This window comes from Trachypithecus francoisi, unplaced genomic scaffold (genome assembly GCF_009764315.1).
Source record: "Trachypithecus francoisi isolate TF-2019V2 unplaced genomic scaffold, Tfra_2.0 Contig00586, whole genome shotgun sequence".
Classification (NCBI taxonomy): Eukaryota; Metazoa; Chordata; class Mammalia; order Primates; family Cercopithecidae; genus Trachypithecus; species Trachypithecus francoisi.
This window is the reverse complement of record NW_022680749.1, coordinates 5,756,058-5,778,784: the sequence shown is the minus strand read 5'-3', so window position 1 is coordinate 5,778,784 and position 22,727 is coordinate 5,756,058. Positions and strand designations below refer to the sequence as shown.

The following is a 22,727-nucleotide window of genomic DNA, read 5'->3' as shown; positions in this document are numbered from 1 at the left end:
TGCGGTGGCTCACACCTGTAATCCCAGTACTTTGGGAGGCCGAGGTAGGTGGATCACCTGAGGTCAGGAGTTTGAGACCAGCCTGACCAACATGTTGAAACTCTATCTCTACTAAAAATATAAAAATTAGCTGGGTGTGGTAGCGGGCACCTGTAATCTGAGCTACTCAGGAGGCTGAGGCAGGAGAATTACTTGAACCTGGGAGGCAGAGGTTGCAGTGAGCTGAGATCGCGCCATTGCACTCCAGCTTGGGTGACAGAGCAAGACACCATCTCAATAAATAAATAAATAAATAAAATGCACTAAGGCCAACTTACATACCAGCATTCATTTCTTTACATTTCTGTTTGAGCTCCAGAGGTGTCAGACGGTATTGGTCCAGCCCATCATTCCACCTTATTTTCTCCAGCACCTGAAGGTCTCCACCAACCAACCAGTCCCCACTTTCCATCACCATCTAGAAAGAATATTGTTATGATTGCTAATGATTAATCGTGATTTCTATTTTATCTGAAAAATTTTCTCCTTTTAGACCAATCTCAGGTTACAGCTAAAGAACTGCCTTCAGTTCTTCAGTATTTCTGGCACAGTGTTTCTCAAACTTTTTGGTCTCTAGAACCCTTTATGCTCTTAAAAAATTATTGAGTACCCCCCTCCACCATGAGCTTTCATTTATGTGGGTTATAGCTATCATTACTTTTCATATTAGAAATTTAAACTGAGAACATTTAAAAATATTTACCAATGCATCTAAAGCTAACATTAATCAACCTATTGCCTGTTAACATATATAACATTTTTAGTGAAAAACAAGCATTTTCCTCCCCAAATGTAGGAGGTATGGTATTGTTTCACATATTTGCAATCTTTTTAATATCTGACTTAATAGAAGACAGCTGGATTCTCATATCTATATCTACGTTTAATCTGTAGTAATATGTTGTTTTGGCTGAAGTATAAAAAGGAAGTCCAACTATAGGTAGGTAGCTAGAAAAGGGAAGAGGATTTGGATAGCCTTTTTGCACAATTGTGGATATTCTTATTTGATACTACACCAAAACTCAACAAGTGTCAATTTCTTAAAGTAAACGTTTAAGTGGCACTGTGGAATCTGAAGTCATATTAATGCACTTTTCATACTCTGTTATATTAAAAATCCATTGTGCTTTGGATTAATCATTTACCCATGAATGATTTTGCAATATTATATATTGGCCAATTAGAAACTATTAGTTCACTGAGTTTGTAAGTCTTCCAAATGTTGACATATTTTATTACAGGATTTTTAAACACACAAGTGTTAATATCATTACTAGTCTCATCAAAAATGTTTCTAAGTACTAAGAATCTGCCAACCTTATGGTGGTGGATAAAAATTTTCCAAAAATTTTTTGCTTGAAACCTCAAGATTTATCATTGGCAATGAATACTCTCAGCTGTTTTCCTTGAATTATCAGGTTCACTTTGTTCAGTTTGAAAAATATCTACCAAATAGTCATATCTGAATAACCGTAGTTTATCACTCATGCTTTCAAGTAAACATGATGATCCATGAAAAAAAAATAGTGGCCAGTATTGCTTGTAGCACAAACCATTGTACAAGTACTTTTCCTGAGGACAACCATTGTACATTGGTATATGTAGCAGAAGTACTTTAATGTGTACTTCCTCTTTTGTAATGGAATATTAAAAAGACGTGGACTCAAGGGCCAAGATTTAATCGTCGCTTTTACAACTTCATCAAGAACAGTCTTAGGTGAAGCTAGCATTGCTTTTACTGCAAGTGCATGATGATGAATAGTACAGTGACTATGGATATAGTTGTCATTGTCTCGAGTCTAAAGTGACAGCAGTTTTAGCCACTATTGCTTTTGTACCAGCAATCCAAATGTCAACACAGAGAAAAAGGCAAAGAATGTCTTAGTATTATGAACACAGTTTTGAGCTTGGGGATTCTCTAGAAAGATCTTGGGAACCCTCAGTTTTGTAAACCGTACTTGAGAACTGCTGCTAGTACATTCCTAATACAGTCTGATGTATCTTAGACTATTTCCAATAAAGACCTAAATTAGAGACCCTGGGGGAAAAAAATTGGACAACTTGTTTTCTACTGGTTATTGTTGAGCACAATTTCTATGGAAATTCTCAAAAGAAGCAGCCTTCTTCAATTACATCTGATTTTAAAACAAAAGGAAATCTCCAAAGAGCAGCAAAATGTAGCTAAATTCATTTCTAAGGCTAAACATAGACTATTAGCTAAACCCTATTTTTTAAAAATAATCTTTGACAAGGGTACCAGGACCACTGAATGGGGGAAAGGACAGTCTCTTCAACAAATAATGTCGGCAAAACTGGATATCCACATGCAAAGGAATGAAGTTGGACCCTTACCTTACATCATATACAAAATTTAACTCAAAATGGATGAAAGACCTAAAAGTAAGACCTAGAGCTTTTAAACTCTTACAAAAAATATAAGGGAAAAAGCTTTATGATATTGGAGTTGGAAATGATTTATTAGACATGACATCAAAAACATGGGCAACAAAAGCAAAAAAAAATTGCAACTACTACATATGTGCATCAAAGAACACAACAGTGAAAAAGCAACCTATAGAAAGTGAGAAAATATTTGAAAATCATATTTTCTGATAAGGGGTTAATATCCAGAATATATAAAAACTCCTACAACTCAATGACAAAAAGATTAACCCAATTAAGAAATGGGCAAAAGACTTGAATAGACATACCTTGAGATGATCTACAAATGGTCAAAAGCATGTAAGATGCTCGGCATCATTAATTATGAGAAATGCAAATCAAAACCACAATGAGATATCATCTCCCATCCATTAGGATGGCTACTATTAAAAAAATAGAAAACGGCTGGGCACAGTGGCTCACGCCTGTAATCGTGAGCCACTGTGGATTGGCTCACAGCAGGTGGATTGTTTAAGCCCAGAGTTTGAGACCAGCCTGGGCAACGTGGTAAAGCCCCATCTCTGCATAAAATATAAAAATTAGCCTGGCGTTGTCGTGCATACCTGTAGTCCCAGCTACTTGGGAGGCTGAGGTGGGAGGATCACCTGAGCCTGGGAAGGTTGAGGCTGCAGTCAGCCATGATTGTGTCACTGCATTTCAGCCTGGGTGACAGAGACCCTGTCTCTCTCTCTCTCTCAACACACACACACACAGAAAAGAGAAAAATAAGTGTTGGTGTTGGCGAGGATATAGAAAAATAAAAATTGGAACCCTTGTACACTGTTAGTGGGATTGCAAAAGGTGCAACCACTATCAAAAACAGTATGGAGGTTCCTCAGTGAATTAAAAATGGAACTACCGTATGATCCAGCAATCCTACTTACTGGTGTATATTCAAAGGAAATGAAAGGGTCTTGAAGAAATACTTGTATACTCATGTTCATAGCAGCACTATTCAAATAGCCAAGAGGTGGAAGCAACCCAAATGTCCATAGATGGATGAGTGGGTAAATAAAATGTGGTATATACATACAAGGGAATATCATTCATCCTTTAAAAGGAAGGAAATCCTGTCACATGCTATAACATGGCTGAACCTTGAGGACATTATGCTAAGTGAAATAAGCTAGTCGCAAAAAAGCAAATATTACATGATTCCACTTATATGAGGTATCTAAAGTAGTCGAATTCATAGAGACAGAGAGTGGAATGGTAGTTACCAGGGGCTAGAGGAAGGAAGAAGAGGGGAGCTGCTTTTGTTTCTGTTTTGGTTTGAGACAGATCTCGCTCTGTCACCCAGGCTGGCATGCAGTAGCTCACTGCAGCCTCCACCTCTGGGGCTTATGCAGTTCTCCTACCTCAACCTCCCAAGTAGCTGGGACTACAAGCACGCCACCACACCTGGCTAATTTTTAATTTTTTTTTTTTGTAGAAACAGGGTCTCACTATGATAACTAGGTAGGTCTCAAACTCCTGGGCTCAAGCAATCCTCCAACTTCAGCCTTCCAAAGTGTTGGGATTACAAGCGTGAGCCACCATGGCTGACCTGGGAGTTGTTCAGTGGGTATAGAGCTTCCATTTTGCAAGATGACAAAGTTCTGGAGATTTGGTTCACAACAATGTGAATACGCTTAACATTACTGAGTTGCACACTTACAAAAGGTTAAGATGATAAATTTTATGTTTCTTACTCTAATTTTTTTTTTTTTTTTAGAGGAACCACCATTTTTTTAACTCACTGAGGATTTCACTGAGGTTACTAGCAATCACTTTTCTATTCCCAGTCTCAGCTGAAAATGTGACTTCAGGAAAGGTGGGTGTGAAGAGCACCTGGAGATCTCTAGGAGAACCACTTTCATGGTGTTCCACACATTAGATGGCCCAATTCTGGCCCCCTTTTGTTGTGTCCATCCCATAAAGGCAAGAAGACCCTTGGTGGGAAGACCCACCCAGAGTCATCACCTACTCTTTTGATCACAATCTGGGTACCCAGAACTCTAGAATTTCCTGCCCAATCAACTCTGAGCTTGCTGCTAGGGCCTGGAAGAGCTTCATCTCCCAACCCATCTTTCTAGGGTGGACCACACACTCAGAGCAGCCCTAGTTCTGAAGGCGGGCCAAGCAGGGAGGGTCTGTAGAGGTTGTGGAGAGAGCTCAGCCATGCAGCCCGGGATGCCCACAAATCAATCCAGAGGACCCACATAGCACAGGAAGAGGCCAAGCATAGAAGGAGAAGGGAGAGTTGGTGAAAGGCCAAGGGCCAACTCTCCACACACTACCATATTCTGATGCAGAACCCAGAAGTCTCTACATTTGAACCTGGCTTTCCAGTTTGTGATCAAGGCACAGTTGTCAAAGTAGAAGGATCGAACATATTTTATTTAGCAGTTTGTTAGTTATACATGTAACTTTTAAATATGATGTATGGATCTCCATTTATATTCTTGCTCTGGACCCCACAAATATTAGGGGTGAGCCAGGGTTGAAGAATGGTCAAACCAACGAAAAAGAAAAACATGGCTGCGCACAGTGGCTCACTCCCATAATCCCAGTACTTTGAGAGGCTGAGGTGGGCGGATCACGAAGTAAGGAGTTCAGACCAGCCTGGCCAATATAGTGAAACCCCGTCTCTACTAAAAATACAAAAAATAGCCGGGCATGGTGGCAGGCACCTGTAATCCCAGCTACTCACGAGGCTGAGGCAGGAGAATCACTTGAACCTGGGAGGTGGAGGTTGTAGTGAACTGGGATCGTGCCACTGCACTCCAGCCTTAGCAACAGAGCGAGACTCTGTCTCAAAAAAAAAAAAAAAAAAAAGGAAAAGGAAAGAAAAAAGAAAAGGAAAATATGGCAACCTTTGTTTTTTCCTATAAGTTTAAATATTTTCCATTTGGTATTGAAGTATAATCAGTTACAGAGGTGTGCCTCTCGTAGTCACTGACACAAATACTTACATACTTACAGTCAATCTTACTCCTCAAACATGTAATGGTTCTACAATCCTTCCCCTAATGAAACCCCATAGACTTTTCACCACTTTCCAAACACAACTTGGTTACCTGAAATGTTACAGAGAAGAGGGAGGCAAGAGTGAGTGAGAGAAAGCTGATTTGAGACACCTAGTAGGAAGACACGAAGCTAGTGATGGTGGACCTGGTTCACATCCCCGTTATGGTCAGATATTGGGGTTTACTATGACTTGCATTCCAGAGAGGTTCAGGGAGTGGGGTATGGGGATACAGCAGTGGTTCTAAACAGAGGCTGATTTAGTCACTCCTGGTAACATTTGACATCTGAAGATAATTTTGACTGTGACAACTGAAGTGCTATTGGCATCCAGTGAACAGAGGCTAGGGATGCCACTAAGTACCCTACATTGCACAGAACTGCCCTCTCAGTGAAGAATTGTCTAGTCCAAAATGTCAACAGTGCTGAGGCTGAGAAACCCTGGGGTAGACAGAAGGCAATTATTCGAGGTTTTTGTATGTGTTTTCATGGCCTCTTTTCTAAACTCTGTGCTCAAATAATTCAAGAATATTTTCAAATATCCATACCTATACATATACTTTCTCCTCATTGCTTAGAGTTGGACACAACACAATTTTGAGAGTTGACCACCAACCCCCGGAGGATGCAGTAATTTATTCTGGACACTAGGGGTCCACCCTATATTGCTCTATCTATTGGTGACGAGGGCATCAAACCAAATTCATCCAGCATCCAGCCTAAAAACCTTTCTGTTTGAAGAGAAATGTTAAAACTATGAGTTTGGCATTTCTGGGATGGGGAGGTACAAGGTGCATCTCTATCCCTAAGGTGGCCCAATTATCACCAGAACTATGTACAGCTGTCAGGAAGGGAGATCCAGAGGCTCTGCTTAATTTCCCAGGGCTTTGTGGCCTAGAAGTTCCCAGCCCCTTTCAAGCTTCCTGCCAAAGACAGCAGCAGGGCCACAGCTAGAGGATTTGCAGAACTGGGTGCATGAAAAGGAATGAGGAGCAGGTTTCAGGAGCCCAGTGAAGTAGCAAATAGGGAATTGGGCTCAAAATTACACACAAGAATGCATAAAGGAGAGGATAAGCTCAACCACCTAAGTAAAGACTAAGAAAGCTATTATAAATAGGCTCAAAGAGGCCAATTCTTGAGGAAGACTCAAAAGCAAATCTGGAGATGAGGGAATGCACTATTTGGAAAAGGAGGAGCAGCTGAGGGTGGGAAGGTGACAAAGAATGCAAAAAGGGAGCAGAGAGAAGGGAAAGTAACCAGAAAGAAGGAAGGAAATGGTGGGTTCAGGAAGATAAGGTCATGATGAAAGAGTGCAGAGAACAGAATCAAAGAGAAGAAAAACTAATGCATACAAGAGGAGAATATATATACACACACACACATTCATATCTGTGATATCAATCATCTTCACAGAATCTGGGGCTTTAAGGAACCTGGAGGTAATGTAGATTTAATGTCCTCATTTTCAGAAGAGAAGGCCGTTTTACAGAGGGGAAGTGGCAGAGTTCAAATGCACAGAGCTTTCATATCAAAGCCAAGACCCAAATCTCAGACTCCTGCAAACCAGATTCTTCTCACCACTGCACTCACTGCCTCTCATCAGTGGCCCTCATGTTGACGTTTCAGTTTCATCTATCACAGGTATGAAAGGGGCAAGTCTAAATTACTCTGGGAGGACAAAGAAGGGGCACTCAGTCATGCTCATGTGTCATGGGAGTCGGCGTTGACTTCTGAAAGGAGGTAATAAGGTCTGGAGGCAGAGGTGGAAGAAACAGCGTGCCAGGTTGAAGGATGAGTATGTGCAAAAGTCAGAGAGAGCATGATCGAATGACCAGCTCTGGAAGAACTGGATGAGGGAATGTGTTAGCTGGTGGCGGCAAGAGGCTTTGCGGTAAATCGTATCTTAATAAAGGGGCTTCCAAAGAAAGGTTGAATAATTCACTCTAACTAAAGAGTGGGAGATTAGGGGGGAGTAAGAAAAGAGAGAGGGAAGAATTGAAATGTCCTGACCCGAGATGGAATAGAAGAGGAGTGAACGAATTCAAGCAATACCCGAAAGCTATATTTGGCAGCACTTAGTGACTGAATGGACAAGGGGAGAAGAGAGAAGCAAGAATGGCATCCAGGTTTTGGTCACAGGCCACCATCTGGATGGTGAAGCTGTCACTAAGATAGGAGACATAGTAGGGGGAACAGGCTTGGGGGGAGGTTAAACATGTTGAGTTTGAGGCACTTGCAGGATATATGCAGGAGGGGCCATAAAGAAAATAGCTCCAAACAATTATTTAAGTCAATAGTTTCAACCTTCACAGCACATTAGAATCACGGGGAGCTTTAACTACCCACCCCTCAATAATCAGATGTGACTCAAAGCCAATTAAATGAAAAATCTGTGAGGATGGGATCCAGTCATGGCTGATTTGTAAAGCTCCTCAGGTGATTCTGCTGATATAACTAACCATACGGTTTTCATTGTGGAGCTAAAGGCTATAAACTCTCCTTCCTGTCTTTCACTGAGAGGTCACATTCTGGTCTCTTGGTTTGTACAAGAAAATGTAGAGTGCAGAACAGGCGTGATGATTCTCAGTTACCTCACCAAGAGCACTGTGAAAAAAAAAATTACTACTTGACAAATATTTGGGAGCCATGGATGAAAGGCAACAAAGCCCCAGCAAGCATTAGTTTTACATTAGTTTACAAAGCCCCAGCAAGCATTAGTTTCACCTGCTCCTCGTGATAATTTCATCTGAGCGCATGGCACATGGTTCTATATTTAGTGACGCCAAACAGAGGGTTGGATGCCTTGAATGGAAGGTCAAGAATGACGTTGGTGATAAGCTCTGTAATAAAGGCCGACCATTTCTTAGTGACTCTATTTTCCTTGCAAATATCATTCCCAGTGCCACATGGAAATAGAATAAGGCCCAGGATTATACTTTTGGAAGTAATTACTTTTGGAAGCTGTGGGGTTCTAAAAACCTGTGTTAAAGTGTTTTTGTGGGTTTCAGAGTGCTAAAAAAAGGACACAACGAAAAGAATTATTTTGCCAATAAAACTTGTGTGTTTGGTACATGCAACAATCTTCAACAATCTTCATCAATCTCTCTCACTTTTGCACAAAATGTCTACAGAGTGAGTGGCTTTGTCTCTCTGGTTATTCAAAGCTCATTTCTCACCATTAGCTCCCTGGGAATGTTTATTGAGTCCCTCTAATAACCTAAAGGTACAGAGTCACTGAAAATATTGTCAAAGCCACAAGTCATGCCACCATTCTCCCTGGCTTCTAAGAAATTCTAAAATTCTGAGTTCCATCTGCCAGCATACATTGTAAGGAATGATGAAAAAAATACAGGCATACCTGAGAGACACTGCAGGTTCAGTTCCAGACTACTGCAATAAAGTAGATATTGTAATAAAGGAAGTCACACAAATTTTTTGGTTTCCCAGTGCATTTTAAAAGTTATGTTTACACGATACCATAGTCTATTAAGTGTGCAATGGCATTATGTCTTTAAAATGTAATATATCTAAACTTTTTTTTTTTTGAGAAAGGGTCTCACTCCTATAAGCCAGGTTGGGGTGCACTGATGCAATCACAGCTCACTGCAGTCTTGACTTCCCAGGCTCAGGTGATCCTCCCACCTCAGCCTCCTGAGTAGCTGGTACTACAGGTGCGCACCACCATGCCCAGCTAGTTTTTTGTATTTTTAGTAGGGAGAGGGTTTCGCCATGTTGCCAAGGCTGATCTCAAACTCCTGGGCTGAAACAATCGGCCTCCCAAAGTGTTGGGATTACAGGGTGAGCCACCACGCCCAGCCTATCTTAATTTAAAAGTACCTTTTGCTAAAAATATTAATGATCCTCTGAGCCTTCAGAGAGTTGTAATCGTTCTCCTTGTAGAGGATCTTACCTTGTGTTAATGGCTGCTGACAAATAAAAGTGATGGTTGCTAAACTCTGAGGTGGCTGTGGCAATTTATTAAAATAAGACAACAATAAAGTTTGTCAGATCAATTGACTCTTTATTTCATGAAAGATTTCTCTGTAGCATGAGATGCTGCTTGATAGCATTTTACCCATGGTAGAAATTCCTTCAAAATTGGAGTCAATCCTCTCAAAGGCTGCCACTGTTGTATCAACTAAGCTTACATAATATTCTAAATACTTTATTGCCATTTCAAAAGCATCTTCACCAGGAGTAGATTCCATCTCAAAAAAACAATTTATTTGCTCATCCATAGGAAACAACTCCTCATCCTTTCAAGTTCTATCATGAGATTGCAACAATTCAGTCACTTCTTCAGGCTCCACTTCTAATTCTAGTTATCTTGCTATTTCCACCACATCTGCAGTTACTTTCTCCACTGAAGTCTTAAACCCCTCAAAGTCATCCATGAAGGATGAAATCAACTTCTTTCAAACTCCCATTAACGTCAATAGTTTAACCTCTTCCCACGAATCGCAAATGTTCTTAATGGCATCCAGAAAGGTGAATCCCTTCCAGAAGTTTTTCAGTTTACTTTGCCCACATCCATCTGAGAAATCACCATCTAGAGCAGCTATACCCTTACAAAATGTATTTCTTAAACAATAAAACCCGAAAGTTGAAATTACTATTTGATCCGTGGGCTGCAGAATGGATGGTGTTATGCATGAAAACAAATTAATCTCCTTGTACATCTCCTCAGAGTTCTTGGGTAACTAGGTGCACTGTCAATTAGCAGTGATATTTTGAAATGAACCTTTTTTTGAGCAGTCGGTCTCAATAGTGGGCTTAAAATATTCAGTAAACCATGCTATAAACAGATGTGCTATCATCCAGGCTTTGTTTTTCCATTTATAGAGCACAGGAAGAGTAAATTCAGCATAATCCTTAAGGACCCTAGGATTTTCAGAATGGCCAATGAGCACTGGCTTCAACTTAAAGTCACCAGCTATACTAGCTCCTAACAGGAGAGTTAGCCTGTCCTTTGAAGCTTTGAAGCCAGGCATTGACTTCTCTTCTCTAGCTCTGAAAATCCTAGGTGGCATCTTCTTCCAATAGAAGGCTGTTTCTTCTACACTGAAAATCTGTTGTTAGCGTAGCCACCTTCATCAATGATCTTAGCTAGATCTTCTGGGTAACCTGCTGCAGCTCCTACATCAGCACTTGCTGCTTCACCTTGTACTTTTACATTATGGAGATGGATTTTTTCCTTAAACTCCTTGAACCAACCTCTGCTAGCGTCCAACTTTTCTTCTGCAGCTTCCTCACCTCTCTCAACCTTCATAGAACTGAAGAGAGTTAGGGCTTTGCTCTGAATTCGGTGTTTTGGCTTAAGGGACTGTTGTAGCTAGTTGGACAAGACCACTCAAACCTTCTCCATATCTGTTAAGGAAACCAAAATACTTTACCTCAAAATATATTTCCTTCACACAGTTTAAGACGGCTACTCAGAAGGGCTGGAAAATACAAAAATAGCTAAAAATCTGCCTTTTGTGGGGGACATTTGCATTTGAAGAGAAAATCTACATTGATACAGCTAGGCTTTCTCTAAGGGCCTTCCCTTGCTGGGTGTAGGAAACATTAATCGAGACTCTGACACATTTAAAGGTCTGAAAGAAACATTTACCTTTAAAATTTCATGTCATCTATATAACAAGACCATCTTTGCTACCCAGGCCTTCTCTTCTCTCCCTCCCATAACCTGTCTTACCAGCATAACCTAATTTACTGCCATAACCTGGTTTTGGCCATCCTCTGAGCCCTCATTTTTTCTATAATCTCAGGATGGTATACAAGCTTCTCTACCCCATCAGGGGTAAGGAATAATCACTCTGTGATTTTCCCCCTGTGTGCACTAATAAATCTGGATGCCTTTTCTTATTAATCTGCCTTTTGTTGGTTGCCTTTTCAGCAAAACTTCAGGGGGTGAAGAGGAAGTTTACCCGTGACCCCTACGTTGGTAATAAGGCTGCTTTGTTTCCTTATCATTTGCTTGCTCACTGTGTGTAATTTTCTCCAATAACTTTTCCTTTGCATTTACAACTTGGCTAACTGGCCCAGGAGGCCTATTTCAAATTTCTTTCTTTCTTTTTTTTTTTTTTTTGAGATGGAGTATCGCTCTTGTTGCCAGGCTGGAGTGCAATGGCACTATCTCGGCCCACAGCAACCTCTGCCTCCTGGGTTCAAGCAATTTGCCTGCCTCAAGCTCCTGAGTAGCTGGAATTACATGCATGCACCACCATGCCCAGCTAATTTTGTATTTTTAGTAGAGATGGGGTTTCTCTATGTTGGTCAGGCTGGTCTCGAACTCCCAACTTCAGGTGATCTGCCAGCCTTGGCCTCCCAAAGTGCTGGGATTACAAGTGTGAGCCACCACGCCTGAGCCCTATTTCAACTTTCTACATGCCTTCCTCACTAAGCTCAATCATTTCTAGCTTTTGACTTAAAGTGAGAGATGTGTGAGTCTTCCTTTCACTCGAACACTTAGAGGCCACTGCAGGGTTATTAATTGGCCTAATTCAAATATTGATGGATCTCAGGGAATAGGGAGTCCCAAGGAGAGGGAGAGAGATAGGGGAATGGCCAGTGAGTGGAGAAGGCAGAACACACACAGCATTTATCAATTAAGTTTGCCATCATATGGGTGCAATTTGTGGTACCCCAAAACAATTACAATAGTAACATCAAAGATCACGAATCGTAGATCACCAGAACAGGTCATAACAATAATGAAGAAATCTAAAATATCATAAGAATCACCAAAATGTGACATAGAGATACAAAATGAGCACGTGCTGCTGGGAAGATGGCACTCACAGAGTCAGAGCAGGTTTGACACAAACCTTCAATTTGTTAAAAAGAAAGAAAGAAAAGAAGAAAGAAAGAAAGAAAGAAAAAAAGAAAAAAAGAAAGAAAGAAAGAAAGAAAGAAGAAAGAAAGAAAGAAAGAAAGAAAGAAAGAAAGAAAGAGAAAGAAAGAAAGAAAGAAAAATCTGTGAAGCACGATAAAGTGAAGCGTAGTAAAACGAGGTATGCCTGTAATCACTTAAGAAACTCTTCAGGTTTTTTTAGTGCTAGTCCTATGTATGCTAATATCAGACCCAAAAGGTAGAAATATCTGAGCTGACATAACCATAACCAAAGGCTACTATTCTTTCAGTCACTGAGTAAAGATAAAACCCCAAACCTATATGATTATGACAGAGCAAGACTCCATCTCAAAAAATAATAATAATTTTTTAAAAATAAAAGATAAATGAAAAAGCTGCTTTGCTTGCCATTGACTTTTGTGTTCAGATAGAGAAGGCCTTCAGAGGCCACAAACAGGGACCTTAAAAAGGTCTTTCCTATCTTGGAACATTTTGTAACAAAAACGAAGGCCAAAAGAAGCCCTATCTTTTGACAGGGTCATGAGGCTGGAAGAGATCTTCCGGTTATTTTGAGTCTGGCCTCCCCCCCCCCTTTTTTTTTTGAGACTGAGTCTTGCTCACTCTGTCACCCAGGCTAGAGTGCAGTGGCAGCTTGGCTCACTGCAACCTCTGCCTCCTGGGTTCAAGCAATTCTTGTGCCTCAGCCTCCCAAGTAGCTGGGATTACAGGCACCTGCCACCACGTCCAGCTAATTTCTGTGTTTTTAGTAGAGAAAGGGTATCACCATGTTGACCAGGCTGGTCTCGAACCCCCAACCTCAGGTGATGTGCTGGCCTCAGCCTCCCAAAGTACTGGGATTACAGGCGTGAGCCACCGCACCCAGCCTGGCCTCTCCTTTTATAAATAAAGAAACTGAGGCCCAGAGGGAGGGCATGCCTTGTCTAATCCCAGGCTTTTTAGAGTCTCCTGGGTCTGACAGTGCTCTCTCTTCCTGTGAACATGCTGAAAGGGACATGCTGGGAGATTTGAGAAGTCAAATTAGTAGTATATGACTTTTTTCATTTCCACCCTACTGCTCTTATCGTGGATGAGGGATGGTTTTGGCATTCAATTTCACTTGTTTTTCTTTGCGGGAAATGAACCACAGCCAGCAACTTCATAAAACCCCACACCACCCCATCACCAACAGTAATTAGAAGCTGTGAAGGAGTCTGAGGAGTTAGTGTACTTTGCCTTTAGGCATGATAGACCCTACCTGATCCTATCAGATGAACACATTTTTTTCAACCTTAAAATATCCACGGACCGGGCGCAGTGGTCACGCCTGTAATCCCAGCACTTTGGGAGGCTGAGGCGGGTGGATCATGAGGTCAGGAGATTGAGACCATCCTGGCTAACACGGTGAAACCCCGTCTCTACTAAAAATACAAAAAATTAGCCGGGCATGGTGGCGGGCACCTGTAGTCCCAGCTACTCGGGAGGCTGAGGCAGGAGAATGGCATAACCCAGAAGGAGGAGCTTGCAGTGAGCTGAGATCGCGCCACCGCACTCCAGCCTGGGCGACAGAGCGAGACTCCGTCTCAAAAAATAAATAAATATATAAAATAAATTTTAAAAACCCAGTGACAAAAACGTGGTATGTTTCCTCTGGAAACTCTGCCACTATCTGTGCTGATTTGTGTTTACTGAGAGAATATCACTGACTCCCTCACTAGCCACAGAGCATGAACTCTGAGTTCTTGTTCCAGTGTTTGGTTGGGCCCATTCTTTATGAAGATATTTATTTTCCTTGTGCATTTTCAAGATGGACAGGGCTGCAAGCTCTAGTTATGGCTTTGTGCATAGCTACAGCTATGATTTTGTTCTTCTACTAATGTTGTCAGACTAAATTACTTATCTGGTTCCATTTAGCTGAGGATGCCAGCCACTGCAGAATCTGAGGACTCAAGAGATCATTGAGACCAGACCTCAAACAGAAAGACATTTCTTTGCACCTTTCTAAAAACATCTCCCAAGGCAAAGCCTGCAAACCCTACCTTAGAAATATATTCTTCCACCTAATCCCAGTTTTTCTACGTCCTTTGCAAAGGAATTAAAAAGTTATTTTTCTTCTCAGTTGAAATAGATCAAGAAAGTCCTTTCAAAGGTTTTGTGACTTACTTTGATATGGGGGTGTTTTGTACATGTTGTCCCCCAAACACGGGAACAGCGCTCCTCTTTTCTGTGTTCATAGAATTCAGCATCTCGTAAGATAGCTACCCTCTGCCCACCATGTGCCAGGACAAACTTGCTGCAACCTTCCAGCCGTGTCTTATCCTCTGCAGAGACGGGCAGTACAATGGGGATGCTCATGTTGATCACGCCATCTGTGGAAAGAGCCATGTGATGCATGAAAACTAGACACAAGGTGCACCATCCTTGAAGCATGACTCAAATGTGCACAATGCCCCTTCCAAACATTTCCTTCAAGAAGCATTAAGACCCACATCCAAGTAGTTGAATTAGCTGCACCAGTTTCTCTAGATTTCATGATGACAAGTCCTTGAAGGGCTTCCCAAAGCAAAAGGAGCATATGTGAAAAGTGGGTTGAGTTTCAAATCATGGAGGTGGCCTCCATAAACTGATCTAACTTTGGACACACCTCTTTGTGGGTTCCCTTTTCAAATCTAAGTCCTGACCTCAATGCAGTAGGGAGTTTAAAGTTTTCCAAAACCCAATTAAATAAAATTAAGCTAGCAAAACAAACCAAAACAAAACTCTCTAGTCTTTCTTGGAAATGAACCTCATAAGAACGTTAAGCAAGTCTTTTATTTCATTGTCTGTTTAGGCTCTATCTGCATACCAACACACTGAATTGAAAAGAAAGAAAAAAAATCAGATGATTGATATTAATCTATGGGAATGAGAATATGCATTTTTTTGTATAATAAGTTACTCATGACAGTTGTATGTTTCTCTTTTTTAATATTAATCAACTACAATCTGGGTAATATCTCATTCACCTTTTTCTTTAATTTTTAACTTTCATGGGTACACAGTGTATATGTTCATGGGGTGCATAAGATATTTTGATACAGGAATACAATGCATAATAATCACATCAGGGTAAATGAGGTACCCATCATCTCAAGCATTTATCCTTTGTGTTACAAAAATCCAATTATCCTCTTAGTTATTTTTAAATGTACAGCTAAATTTTTTTTAATTTTTATTTTTTAGACAGAGTCTTGCTCTGCCACCAAGCTGGAGTTCAGTGGCACAATCTTGGGTCACTGCAACCTCTGCCTCCTGGGTTCAAGCTATTCTCCTGCCTCAGCCTCCCGAGTAGCTGGGACTACAAGCATGTGCCACCACGCCCGGCTAATTTTTGTATTTTACTAGAGACGGGGTTTCACCATGTTGACCAGGATGGTCTCGATCTCTTGACCTCATGATCCACCCACCTCGGCCTCCCAAAGTGCTGGGATTACAGGTGTGAGTCACCATGTCCAGCGGTTAAATTATTATTCACTATAGTCATCCTGTTGTGCTATCAAATACTAGATCTTATTCATTCTGTTTTCTGTACCCATTTCATGCACTTGTAAAAATGTACTTTCAGCCAGGTGCAGTGGCTTACAGCTATAATCCCAGCATTTTGGGAGGCCAACATGGGAGGATGGCTTCAGGCCAACAGTTTGTGACCAACCTGGGTAACATGGCAAGACCTCATCTCTACCAAAAAAATGTGTGTGTGTGTGTATGTATGTATATCTATATATATACATATATATGTTTTTTAAAATTAGCTGGACATGCTGGCATGCACCTGTAGTCCCAGCTACTCAGGAGGCTGAGGCAAGAGGTTCACTTGAGCCCAGGAGTATGAGGCTGCAGTGAGCCCTGATCACTCCACTGTACTCCAGCCTGGGTGACAGAGCAAGACCTTGTTTCAAAAAAACAAAACAAACCCCACTAATCTATGGTATCCCAAACAAGCAGTCCTCCTGATGTTATTCATAGTGGTTTCAGCATAAAATCACCTTTTTTTCCCCCTCCTGTTCCCTCTTTCCTAAATATTTTTGAAGAGACTGGTAATCTCACTTATCTGGGCATCACAGGTCTTGCTAGTGCAACCACAGTTGAGAATCATCTGTCCAGAAACACAGAGGAGTGAAAAATGACATCAAGTCATTAACGCACATGCGCTTTCTCTGGCGTTTAAGCCCCTCTCACCATTATGCTGAGTCTCTTGCTTTAAGAGGAATTTAAATAAACAAGGTGTTCTGATTTCTCAGTATACAGCACAGCAAATTAGAAGGCATCGAATGTGGTATTCAGAGAAGCTACATCTTCAGCAGCAAGAAATGTCAAATGACAGCTGGACCGCAAAGGAAGAGAAAGGAAAACTACTGAAAAAATACACATAGAAACTGTGATGGTTGATGTTATATATCAATTTAGCTAGGACACAGTACTCAGATATTTAGTCAAACATTATTCTAGATGTTTCAGTGGAGGTACTTTTTAGATGGGATTAACATTTCCATCAGTAGACTTTGAGTAGAGAGAGTACCCTCCAGAATGTGAGTGGGCCTCATCCAATCAGTCAAAGGCCTAATTAAATAAAAAAAGACTCGGCCGGGCGCAGTGGCTCATGCCTGTAATCCCAGTACTTTGGAAGGCCGAGGCGGGCGGATCACAAGGTCAGGAGATAGAGACCACGGTGAAACCCCGTCTCTACTAAAAAAACACAAAAAATTAGCCGGGTGCGGTGGCGGGGACCTGTGGTCCCAGCTACTCAGGAGGCTGAGGCAGGAGAATGGTGTGAACCTGGGAGGTGGAGCTTGCAGCTCCAGCCTGGAGGACAGAGAGACTCCGTCTCAAAAAAAAAAGAAAAAAAGACTCGTCTCCCCAGAAGAGGAGAGAATTATGCCAGCAGACAGCCTGTGGACTTGAACCGCAGGTCTTCTCAGGGTCTCCAGCCTCCCAGTTTTCAGACTTGCCAGATTCCACAATCACATGAACCAATTCCTTAAAATAAATCTCTGTATGTGTGTGTGTGTGTGTGTGTATATGTGTGTGTGTATATATAGAGAGAGAGAGAGAAAAAGAGATTTATTATATACCTATATAATATGTAGATATCTATATATAACATAGATATATTGTTATCTATTCAGATATATTATACATCAGAAATATATAATTCAGATATAATATCTATGTTATATATAGAGATGTATATATATAGAGAGAAAAGGTTCTATAATAATTTATTAAAATAATGTATATGTGTATAAATTAATATATGTACATGCATATATAAATTTATTTAAATATATTAAATATATTTTTATATCTATGTCTATATAGAGAGATGCATATCTCTCTATAGATGGACAGACAGATACACATCCTGTTGGTTCTGTTTCTCTGGAGAACCCTGACCATACAAGGTTCTAACACAGAAACTAAAATACAGAGTTATGGGAGTTCTTTAGCGTGCGAGCCAACAATCCCACAGGTCTCCCCATCTTCAGGACACCATTACTTTAGTGCCCAGTTTAATAACTGGTAAAACTAATAATGACAGAGTCATTTTTAAAAGTTCTTTTATATTGAATATATTCTCTCTTTTTTGAGTGAATAATTTTTTTTTTCAGTAAGACTATTTTGAAATGTTTCTAAATAAGATAGTTAATGTGTAGTTGGTTTTCAGTCTGCGGCTTAAAGGGATAAAATTTGGCTTTCTAAAAACATCTCATTTCTCAATGATTCTAGATAATGTAAAAAAATGTACAAAACGGTGTTCCTCCTACAATGATGCCCTCACAAATATGCTAGTCTCTCAATTATACTCACAGGTAAGAAAATGAGGGCTCATGGTTAAGCGTATAACACAAAATAAAATTAGGGACAATTTTGTGAGAGTTCTCAAGTTCAAGATTCAGAAGAGAATGAAAGGAAGGTGAATAAAGAAAACTTTTTAACTCCAGAGAAAACAAATGCAGTTATTTATGGACTTGAGGGAATGTGCCCTAGATTAATGAAGCCATTTAAACCTAACTTTTCAATGCAACATTTAGAAGGCCTCTGACAGAGTTAAAGATTAGAGTTCTATTCCTTCGGGGCATAAGACTCCCCCTGTAGCTATGAAACTAAACTTTCCAGGCATATCACTTTGCACCTTTTAAACACTTTCCAAAGGTTACTAGAACCTAAAGAATGTGACCGGAAATAGACAGCAACTGCTGGCAATAAAAAAATCTGGTCTATCATAAAATCCTGCAATATACTTTCAGACCTTTCATAAACCGCAAATTAGATACCGTGAGCAGAAAGTAATGGTTTGTCATTCAAATAACTCTTTGTTTCAATGTTCTTGGGCATTAAAGCAGCTAAGTCCTTTGCAGAGAACACTAATTTCAGTCAGCAGTTCTCCCTTTTACTATGTGTGTCATTCAACTTTTCTAAACTCAGTTTCCTCACTGGAAAAATGGGCTAATATATGACATCTATCTCTGTGGGTTGCTGCAGGGGGCAAACTATAAAGCGCTATGTTAATGGAGGTTGCTGATGGAAGATAATGAAATCCACCGCATAGACTATTTGAGGAAAAGGAAGAGAGGCTAACAAAGAATAACGCCTTCAGAATGCTGTTGTTCTCACTAGAAATCATGCTTTCTGTGGATTGCTTACTGACAACATTGCTGAAAGAAAGACCATGACATTTGCCTCTGCTGATAAAGAGTGACTTGGCCGAAATAAAGCAAAATGCAAAGCAAAACATGGAGCAGGGTGCTGAAAGAACCTAGCGCTGCCTGCAACACGTCTGTAACATTGCCTTTTCCATCAAGTATTCTGCCTTGAAATCCAAGGGATGTTTCACTGTTGCAGCCACCTCCTCTTGTCCACTAGATTCCTGACCAATGTAGCCTCTAATCTACCTTCATCTTGGCCTTGAGTGAAAATCTGAAATGACTAAATAACACTCCTTGGCAGGTTGTCTCAATAAGGAAGCGAATCTGTGGGATGTTTATAGAAAGGAGTTCTGCCAAGTGATAATGCCAACTGATCTTACAAGCCTGTAGCTACAACACTACACGTGTAGACACAGATTTACTGTAGTTTCCCTATCATCTTTATCAACCTTTCTAATACATAAACGTATCCAATTGTTACTAAGACGTAATACCTGAACTGTGCTGAAACATCACCCATGGCTTTCAACCTTGACTGGAGCTTTCAGCCTGTTCCTTCATGTGCTTCATTTGGCTCTGGTGGGAACTGCCTTGATTATTTTATTGTGGTATATCTTATTTTGAAAAAAAAATATTGTGGTTCTTTAGCCACAGTAAGTTCAAGAGATAGCTTACTGTTCAATGGAATGATTTTTCTTTTGCTTTCAATAATTTTCCAGCCTTCTGTGTTAGCCATATAGATCTGCTTCATGGTTGTTTGGGGCTGTTTCTATGCAAAACCTAAATTACTCCTTATTGCTTAACCGGGCTTTTTAAAGGAAAAACAACAATGATGAAAGCAATATCAAAGACAGATGACATATTCAGAATTTTACCTTTTCATTTTTGTACAATGCAGAAGTTTATAGTCACAGCAAATGTATATTGACTCCCAGTTCCATAACAAGCAATCATAATGGCTTGAAATTAAGTACATGCATAATCATACATTGTAAACAAATGAAGTAAAATCATACACAATCCAACCAGGTACATTCAGTTTACATTGATTTATTCTTCATCAACTTAAAATCTTTTATAAACACCGTAGAAAAAAAATGTCCAGATTTTTGAAACTAAATGAGGAATTGGTCCTCATTTGGTCATTGGAAGAGGATCATAAATGTAAAAGACTCAGGAACAAAATGTGCAATGACAATTTAGAAACGAGTTTACTTTTGTCAGCCAAATGCTACATTATACACAATAGCTCCATCTGGTCAAGAAATTTCCTGTTGTTTGGACTCCAATCAAAAGAAAATTACAGTGTTATTCCACTATAGCTGGTTGGATCATTAACTAATAGTGATTCCAACTGGTTAATGTAGATTTTCTTTTAGTTATGTTCTTAACCATCTCCAGTTAACGTAACATATCTAATTAGAATAATTTAGCTACTTGGAAAAGTTAAAGTACATACCAGGAAGGGCCATGCCTAGGGAAATACAAACACAGTTAAGAAACATTTTCAGCTCTCCACCAAAAGAATCTTACAGCAACAATGTCAAAGAGCAAATTCCTGTTATGACACTTCACATATACAACATATAAATATACTAGTTTCGTCATGCTATTTTTACCAATAGAGAGTATATAACAGCAAAAAGCTGGTGAAATCAGAACTTGTATGGAATGTCCAATACAATCTAAAAGCATTGTTCAGATGTTTATCTGGTTTTCTAATTTTTTATTTATTTATTTTTCCTTCCACTGGGAAGAGATATCTGCTTTAAAATAATTATAACATATGTTAATATCCCCTCCAGCTTCACCAAGAAGTTTTCTCTTGCAAACATGTGATCTTATAACCACTGTTGAATAGTTTCCAAACTACGCTTCGGGAGCAAGTATAGAAGCAAACTGCCCTAGAACATCCTAGAATTTCACATGGTTAGAGGACATGAAAATATGCCCAGTATAACAAGCACCAATGTTAGATCCAGGACAACCTGGATTTAAGTCTAGGCTTCAAATAAGTTATTTAACCTTTCTAATACATATTTTCTCAAGTGGACAAAATATCTTCACAGTGGTATTATCCTGATTAAATGTAATAATCTATGTCAAACTCCAGTGTCAGAACACAATTGGTGCTCAATAAGTGCCGGTGATATATGCAGAGTGCTCTCACACCATGCCTTGGAAACTCAGAGCTGCAGAAGAATAGCCATTAAATGATGGAGTCTCACAAGGCCCCTGTCTTGATTCTACTTGGATGCCATCAGTCAACGCAAGCTTGAGGTTCCATTTTTAAATTTAGATGTGACATTTATTACCAAAGGGTCTGTGACAACCCTGAAACTATACTTCCAGTGAGAAATAAAGTGATATGATACACTGATATAAACATAGATTCTTGAGTAATATATGGAGTGACTCATACTATACAATTATCAGAAACTCTAACAAGTTATTTGGTTTTTTTTTTTTAATTTTATTTTTAAATTTATTTTTAATTTTAGGTTTATATTTCTCAAAAATATAGACCGTTGAGAAAATTAAAACCAACAAAATATTTTTAGGAGACATGGTCAGAATAAAAACAATGTTGCTTACAGATTGTAGGGCAATCAAGAAGTTTGCAATTGTTGAAGGAAGACAAAAGTGGGCACATGTCTGTGGCTATAGAGATCATTTCAAATTTTCAGTGGCAGTGACTCAAACCTTCATGAATTGTTTACAATTAAATGATATCTATATGAATGATATCTTGCCCAACATTCTGACATATAAATAAATCACTTTTTAGTATTTAAATGTCTGCTCAGTCTAAATGCCATGAGGCGAGGCACTGTCAGGAGCCTCTGTTGCTGCATTTCAACCGGCTTCCTCCTGATACCCTTCAGGCTGCTCTCCAGGTGAGATGGAGCCCAAGCCCCTACACCCTTCTACTGGGGCAGTGGGGTAGTTCCATTTTGTTGTATATATTGCCTCTGATTTTTGAAATGAAATAAATAATTCTCTGGTTTAAAAAAGAACATTTTGGCCACGTGCAGTGGCTCATGGTTCTAATCCTAGCACTTTGGGAGGCTGAGGTGGGTAGATCACTTGAGGTCAGGAGTTCAAGACCAGCCTGGCCAATATGGTGAAACCCCATCTCTACTAAAAATACAATAATTACCTGGGCTTGGTGGTGAGTGCCTATCCCAGCTAGTTGGTAGGCTGAGGCAGAAGAATTGCTTGAACCCAGGAGGCGGACGTTGCAGTAAGCAGAGACCGCACCACTGCACTCCAGCCTGGGCAACAGAGCGAGACTCTGTCTCAAAAAATAAAATAAGAAAAATAAAATAAAAAAGAAAGTTTCACAACCACTGATGGGGGGCGGGAAGGACCTACTGGACTAGGTCTCAGAAAATGACTGTGCTGTATTTCTCAGAAAGCTCACCTGCCTTCATTACCATTCTATCTCCAGCCACTAGACAAAGCCTGGCACATGGGGGCATTCAGTGAATATCTGTTGGCTAGCTGATGTGACTAGGGATAAAGTCACTTAGTCTCTTCAAGACTCCAAGTCCTTTTATTTATGAATTTATTTTTAGAGACAAAGTTTCCCTATGTTGTCCAGGTGAGACTCTAGCTCCTGGGCTCAAGTGATCCTCCTGCCTTAGGCTCTGAGCAGCTGGGACTACAGTCATGAACCACCATGCCTGACAAATTCTTTTAAC

At 40.1% G+C, this 22,727-nt stretch overlaps 1 protein-coding gene across 2 annotated transcripts in view; it reads right to left on the bottom strand.

Moving 5' to 3' along the window:
- The window catches only part of PAPSS2 (3'-phosphoadenosine 5'-phosphosulfate synthase 2), a 95,467-nt gene that overhangs the window by 5,974 nt on the left and 66,766 nt on the right, over positions 1–22,727 (bottom strand). Inside the window, exons 8-10 of one of the 2 annotated variants that reach the window (XM_033215524.1) lie at positions 20,483–20,497; positions 14,501–14,706; positions 322–457 (exon numbers count right to left, since the gene is read on the bottom strand). In XM_033215524.1, the coding sequence (XP_033071415.1) occupies positions 322–457; positions 14,501–14,706; positions 20,483–20,497 (357 nt within the window). The remainder of the gene's footprint in view (positions 1–321; positions 458–14,500; positions 14,707–20,482; positions 20,498–22,727) is intronic. The other variant, XM_033215532.1, reaches the window with a different exon arrangement.